General features: G+C 54.2%; 1 protein-coding gene across 2 annotated transcripts; it reads left to right on the plus strand.

Annotated features, from left to right (window-relative positions):
* The first annotated feature begins 974 nt into the window (after positions 1-974).
* Positions 975-4,647, plus strand: LOC112617747 (class I histocompatibility antigen, Gogo-B*0101 alpha chain-like). 2 transcript variants are annotated; one of them, XM_025374439.1, is made up of 7 exons: positions 975-1,063; positions 1,193-1,462; positions 1,708-1,983; positions 2,564-2,839; positions 2,944-3,060; positions 4,375-4,483; positions 4,623-4,647. In XM_025374439.1, the coding sequence occupies exons 1-7, from the start codon at positions 1,000-1,002 to the stop codon at positions 4,645-4,647; spliced, it is 1,137 nt and encodes a 378-aa protein (XP_025230224.1). In that variant the 5' UTR covers positions 975-999. The 2 variants fall into 2 exon arrangements, with proteins under 2 accessions (XP_025230224.1, XP_025230225.1); XM_025374440.1 differs by lacking the exon at positions 4,375-4,483 and having other exon boundaries at positions 4,484-4,647.
* Positions 4,648-6,622: the final 1,975 nt, after the last annotated feature.

The raw sequence follows: 6,622 nt of genomic DNA on the forward strand, positions 1-6,622 counted from the left end.
AATATGCACACTGCTTAGATGTGCAGAGTTCACGAAAACAGGCAGTGCTTGAGCGTCCGTGAAGAGCATTGGGACTGCATGGAGCACTCGCGACTTTGAGGTGATGACTCCAGGCTCCCGGTTAAAATAGACACTAGCAAACCTTCTTTGTATTCAGGAGATGTTCTGGACTCATGCAGGGAAACTCGGGCTAGGGAATGAAGATAATTTTAAATGCAACAAACCAGAGTCACAGATCCATAGTCTGGGAAAGTAAAAGTTAGGAGCTTTGAGAGTTTAATTGTAATGCTGTTTTGACACAGGTCTCTAACAGATTGGAATTCTAATCATTCAGGGATTACCAATATTGTGCTACCTACTGTATTAATAAACAAAAAGGAAACTGGTCTCTATGAGAATCTCTACGTGGTGCCTTCAGACAAAACTTCACCAGGTTTAGAGAGAAAACCCTTGTCTCCACACCTCCATTCCCAGGGCGAGCTCACTCCGGCATGAAGTTCCCTGTGGTGAGTTTCCCTGTACAAAGGTCCAAGGGGAGAGGTAAGGAATGGCAGGCAGGGATCCCAGTTCAGGGTCGGGGATTTCAGAAGTAGTAGTGAAGGGGAAGGGGCTGGGTGCAGCCTCGGGGTCTCTCCCTGATTTCCACAGACAGATACTTGTCCAGGACTTGGGCAGACAGGGGGACAAAGAGGCTTGGTGTAGGAGAGGGATCAGGACGAAGTCGCAGGTCCCGGGTGTGGCTGTCAGGGTCTCAGGCTCCCAGAGCCTTGTCTGCATTGGGGAGGCGCTGGGTTGATGATTCCCCACTCCCCTGAGTTTCACTTCTCCCAATCTGTGTCGGGTCCTTCTTCCAGGATACCCGTGACTCGTCCCCAGTTCCCACTCCCATCGGGGGTCGGGTTTCTAGGGAAGGCAATCAACGTCGCCCCGGTTCCAGTTCTAAAGTCTCCACGCACCCACCCGGGCTCAGAGTCTCCTCAGACGCACAGGGTGCGGGTCATGATGCCCGGAACCGTCCTCCTGCTGCTCTCAGGGGCCCTGGCCCTGACCGAGACCTGGGCCGGTGAGTGCGGGGTCGGGAAGGAAATGGCCTCTGCGGGGAGGAGCGAGGGGACCGCAGGCGGGGGCGCAGGACCCGGGGAGCCGCGCGGGGAGGAGGGTCGGGCGGGTCTCAGCCTCTCCTCGCCCCCAGGCTCGCACTCCTTGAGGTATTTCAGCACCTCCGTGTCCCGGCCCGGCCGCGGGGAGCCCCGCTTCATCTCCGTGGGCTACGTGGACGACACGCAGTTCCTGCGGTTCGACAGCGACGCCGCGGGTCCGAGGATGGAGCCGCGGGCGCAGTGGGTGGAGCAGGAGGGGCCGGAGTATTGGGACCGGGAGACGCGGAAGGCCGAGGGCCACGCACAGACTCACCGAGAGAACCTGCGGACCCTGCTCCGCTACTACAACCAGAGCGAGGCCGGTGAGCGACCCTGGAGCCGGGCGCAGGTCATGACCCCTCCCCATCCCCCACGGACGACCCGGGTCGCCCCGAGTCCCTGGGTCCGAGATCCGCCCCAAGGCCGCGGGACCCGCCCAGACCCTTGACCTGAGAGAGCCCCAGGCGCCTTTACCCGGTTTCATTTTCATTTGAGGCCAAAATCCCCGCGGGTTGGTCGGGGCGGGGCGGGGCTCGGTGGGCGGGGCTGACCGCGGGGGCGGGGCCAGGGTCTCACACCATCCAGAGGGTGTTTGGCTGCGACCTGGGGCCCGACGGGCGCCTCCTCCGCGGATATAACCAGCACGCCTACGATGGCAAGGATTACATCGCCCTGAACGAGGACCTGCGCTCCTGGACCGCAGCGGACACTGCGGCTCAGATCACCCAGCGCAAGTGGGAGGCGTGCGGTGAGGCGGAGGAGTGGAGCGTCTACCTGGAGGGCGAGTGCCTGGAGTGGCTCCGCAGATACCTGGAGAACGGGAAGGAGACGCTGCAGCGCGCGGGTACCCTGCAGGGGCTGTGGGGAGACTTCCCCGTCTCCGATAGATCTCCCCGGATGGCCTCCCATGAGGAGGGGAGGAAAATGGGATCAGCGCTAGAATGTCGCCCTCTGTTGAATGAAGAATGGCATGAGTTTCCCTGATTTCCTCTGAGGGCCCCCTCTGCTCTCTAGGACAATTAAGGGATGACGTCTCTGAGGACATGGAGGGGAAGACAGTTCCTAGAATACTGATCAGGGTTCCCCTTTGACTCCTGCAGCAGCCTTGGGCTTTGTGACTTTTTCCTCTCAGGCCTTGTTCTCTGCCTCACACTCAATGTGTCTGAAGGTCTGATTCCAGCTTTTCTGAGTCCATTGGCCTCCACTCAGGTCAGGACCAGAAGTCCCTGTTCCTCCCTCAGAGACTAGAACTCTCCAAGGAATAGGAGATTTTCCCAGATGCCTGTGTCCAGGCTGGTGTCTGGCTTCTGTGCTCCCTCCCCCACCCCAGGTGTCCTGTCCATTCTCAGGATGGTCACATTCGTGCTCCTGGGGTGTCCCATGAGAGATGCAAAGCCCCTGAATTTTCTGACTCTTCCCATCAGATCCCCCAAAGACACACGTGACCCACCACCCCGTCTCTGACCATGAGGCCACCCTGAGGTGCTGGGCCCTGGGCTTCTACCCTGCGGAGATCACACTGATGTGGCAGCGGGATGGGGAGGACCAAACTGAAGACACCCAGCTTGTGGAGACCAGGCCCGCAGGGGATGGAACCTTCCAGAAGTGGGCAGCTGTGGTGGTGTCTTCTGGAGAAGAGCAGAGATACACGTGCCATGTGCAGCACAAGGGACTGCTGGAGCCCCTCACCCTGAGATGGGGTAAGGAGTGGGTTGAAGGATCACGTCTCTCCTCAGGGAAAGCGGGAGCCCTTCTGGAGCCCTTCAGCAGGGTCAGGACCCCTCACCTTCCCCTCCTTTCCCAGAGCCATGTTCCCAGTCCACCATCCCCATCGTGGGCTTCGTTGCTGGCCTGGCTGTCCTAGCCTTTTTGGTCACTGGAGCTGTGGTCGCTGCTGTGTTGTGGAGGAGGAAGAGCTCAGGTAGGGAAGGGGTGAGGGGTGGAGTCTGGATTTTCTTGTCCCACTGGGGGTTTCAAGCCCCAGGTAGAAGTGTGCTCCGCCTCATTAGTGAAGGGGTGGCCTGCCCCTCCACACCTGTGGGCGTTTCTCGTTAGGTGGAAGGAGAGACTTGAGAAAAGAAATGAGACACAGAGACAAAGTATAGAGAAAGAAAAAGTGGACCCAGGGGACCGGCGCTCAGCATACAGAGGACCCACATCGGCACCGGTCTCTGAGTTCCCTTGGTATTTATTGATAATTATCTTTGCCATCTTAAAGAAAAGGAAATGGCAGGAGAATAGGATCATTGTAGGGAGAAAGTCAGCAGTAAGACATATGAATAAAGTTCTCTGTGACATGAATAAGTTTAAGGAAAAGTGCTGTGCCTTGATATGCGTATGAAAACATCTCCATAAACCTTTTTAGTGCATAAAGAGCAGCATTGCGCTAGCAAATCCCGCCTTTTGCCCTAAGGCGGTTTTCTCCTTTCTCAGTAAACAGAACATAGGATGGGGTTTTATACCGAGATGTTCCATTGCCCAGGGACGGGCAGGAGACAGATGCTTTTCTCTATCTCAACTGCCAACAACCACCAAGAGGCCTTCTTTTCTCTTGTACTAGTCCTCCTCAGCACAGACCCTTCACGGGTGTCAGGCTGGGGGACGATCAGGTCTTTCCCTTCCCACGAGGCCACATTTCAGACTATCACATGGGAAGAAACCTTGGACAATACCTAGCTTTCCTAGGCAGAGGTCCCTGTGACCTTTGGCAGTGTGCGTATCCCTGGGTACTTGAGATTAAGAGAATGATGATGACTTTTAACCAGCAAGCTGCCTTCAGGCACTTGTTTAACAAAGCACACCCTGCACAGTCCAAAATCCTTTAAACCTTGAATCACCATAGCACATGTCTCTTGCAAGGACAAGGTTGGGGATAGGGTCACAGATTAACAGCATCTCAAATACAGAACAAAATGGAGTCTCTTATGTCTACTTCTTTCTATATAGACACAGTAACAGGCTGATCTTTCTTTCTTTTCCCCACAATTATTGGGAAGCAGCATCCACACATGGGCCATCCCAGCCTGGGGCCTGTGTGCCGGCACTTACTCTTTTGTGAAGCACATGTGACAATGAAGGACAATGTATCACCTTGATGGTTGTGGTGTTGGGGTCCAGATTCCAGCATTCATGAGTCAGGGGAAGGTCCCTGCTAAGGACAGGCCTTAGGAGGGCCGTTGGTCCAGCACCCACCCCTGCTTTCCTGGTATTTCCTGATTCTGCCCTGGGTCTGTAGTCATAGTTCCGAAAACTTCTCTCAGGTACAAGACTAGGAGGTTCCTTCCTCTAAGGTCTCGTGTCCCTGCCTCCTCCTTGTCCCCTCACAGAACATTTTCTTCCCACAGGTGGAAAAGGAGGGAGCTACTCTCAGGCTGTGTGTAAGTGGTGGGGGTGGGAGTGTGGAGGAGCTCACCCACCCCATAATTCCTCCTGTCCCATGTCTCCTGCGGGCTCTGACCAGATGCTGTTTTTGTTCTACCCCAGCCAGCGACAGTGCCCAGGGCTCTGATGTGTCTCTCAGGGATTGTAAAGGTGAGATTCTTGGGGTCTGAAGTGGGTGGGGGTGGGGCAAAGGGGAAAGGACTGGGTTATGGGGCTTCTTTGATTGGGACGTTTCGAGTGTGTGGGGCACTGTTCAGAGTGTCATCACTTACCATGACTGACTTGAATTTGTTTATGACGATTGTTTTCTGTAGACTGAGACAGCTGCCTTGTGTGAGACTGAGATGCAAGATTTCTTCAGGCCTTTCCTTTGTGACTTCAAGAGCATCTGGCAAAGGCATCTGAATGTGTCTGCATCTCTATTAGCATAATGTGAGGAGGTGGAGAGACTGCCCACCCCCGTGTCCACCGTGACCCGTGTCCCCACGCTGACCTGTGTTCCCTCCCCAGTTACCCTTCCTGTTCCAGAGAGTTGGGACTGGATGTCTCCATGTCTGTCTCAGCTTCATGGTACACAGAGCTGCAACCTCTTACTTCCCTACTGAAAATGAGAATCTGAATAGAAATTTATTTTCTCAAATATTTTCCATGAGAGGTTGATGGGTTAATTAAATAGTCAATTCCTAGAATTTGAGAGAGGAAATAAAGACCTGAGAACCTTCCAGAATCCGTGTTAGTTGTGCTGAGTTTGTTTCAGGTGGGGGTGGAGAAGGCTGTGAGGAGCCAAGTGTGGATGGGGCCTGTGTCCAGTTGCTGTTCAGTCCATCAGGGGCTTTATGTGGTCAGTCCTCAGCTCGGTGACCTTCACTGTTCCATTGTTCTTGTCCCTTCAGTGGAAACTTGTCCAGCAGAACTGTGACCACAGAGGCTCACACATCGCCCAGGGCGACTCCTGCACACAGGAGTCTCTGTGCTTTCTGAGACAAGTTTTCAGACCCATTCAGCTCCTGCCCTCCTTCTAGGGCTCCCCTTCTGCTCTGATCTCCTGCCCTCTCTCCCTGCCCTCGTTCCAGTGATCTTGGTGCTGGCTCCAATATCAACTCATGAATCTAAAGCATAATCTAATTTAGATTTATATTTGTTTGTGAAATTGGACCCATCATCAAGGACTGTTCTTTCCTGAAGAGAGAACCTGATTGTGTGCTGCAGTGTGCAGGTGGGGAGAGGGGGTTGGTGTGGGAGGAAGGATGGTGGAGGGAGGACCACAAGCAGCACTGTTGAGAAAAGCACAGGCGGCCTCAGTGTCAATGTGAGGGGACCTTGTGCTGTAGCTGCCACAAAACAGCATTTGGCCTGAGGCTATGTTAATAATAAAGATACTGCCTTTAGAATAGGGAGGTGCTCTACAGTGATCATTCATTCAACTGACCTTTGTTTCTGACAGACACAGGACAGAGTGGTTCTGCATCTGGGGAACATCACTGAAGTAAAATGAGAAAAATCTCTGACCTTGTGGAGCATGTGTTCCAGTGGGAAGATGCAGATGATAGATACCCGATAACCAGAGCAAGGAAAGAAAGTGCTAGAAGGTGGTAAGTGCTGTGAGGCAGGTGATCCAGGGTGTGGGCAGTGGGGACAGGGAAGGGGGCTGTTGTGCTGGGTGGTCTTTGTGTGACTTGTTGCAAAGGTGACCTTTGAGGAAAGAGTTGAGGGACATGAGGAGTTGTCCACGAGGATGTCTGCGGAAGTTCTTTCCAGGCAGAGGATCCTCCGGTTCAAATGTACTGGGGCAGGAAGGTGTCTCTGTTCCCAGAAGAGCAAGGAGGCCAGGAGGGCCGGACAGAGAGAAACTGGGATGAGGTCAGAGGTGTGGTCAGAGCAGGTGGGCCAGCAGGGAGTGGGGAGGCATCTGACCTCTGCTCTGAGTGAGATGGAGAGGTAGAGGACAGTTTTGAGCAGAAGCGGGACATGATGTGACTTCTCTTTTAAAAGGATCTCTGACTGCTGTTCTGAGAATGGAATTGAGAGGCGAGGGATGAGGGAGGCAGAAGGGAAAACAGTAGGAAGCGAGTGCAGTATTCCAGGCTGGAGATGTCAGTGAC

The sequence above is a fragment of the Theropithecus gelada genome, unplaced genomic scaffold (assembly GCF_003255815.1).
Source record: "Theropithecus gelada isolate Dixy unplaced genomic scaffold, Tgel_1.0 HiC_scaffold_39, whole genome shotgun sequence".
Taxonomy (NCBI): domain Eukaryota; kingdom Metazoa; phylum Chordata; class Mammalia; order Primates; family Cercopithecidae; genus Theropithecus; species Theropithecus gelada.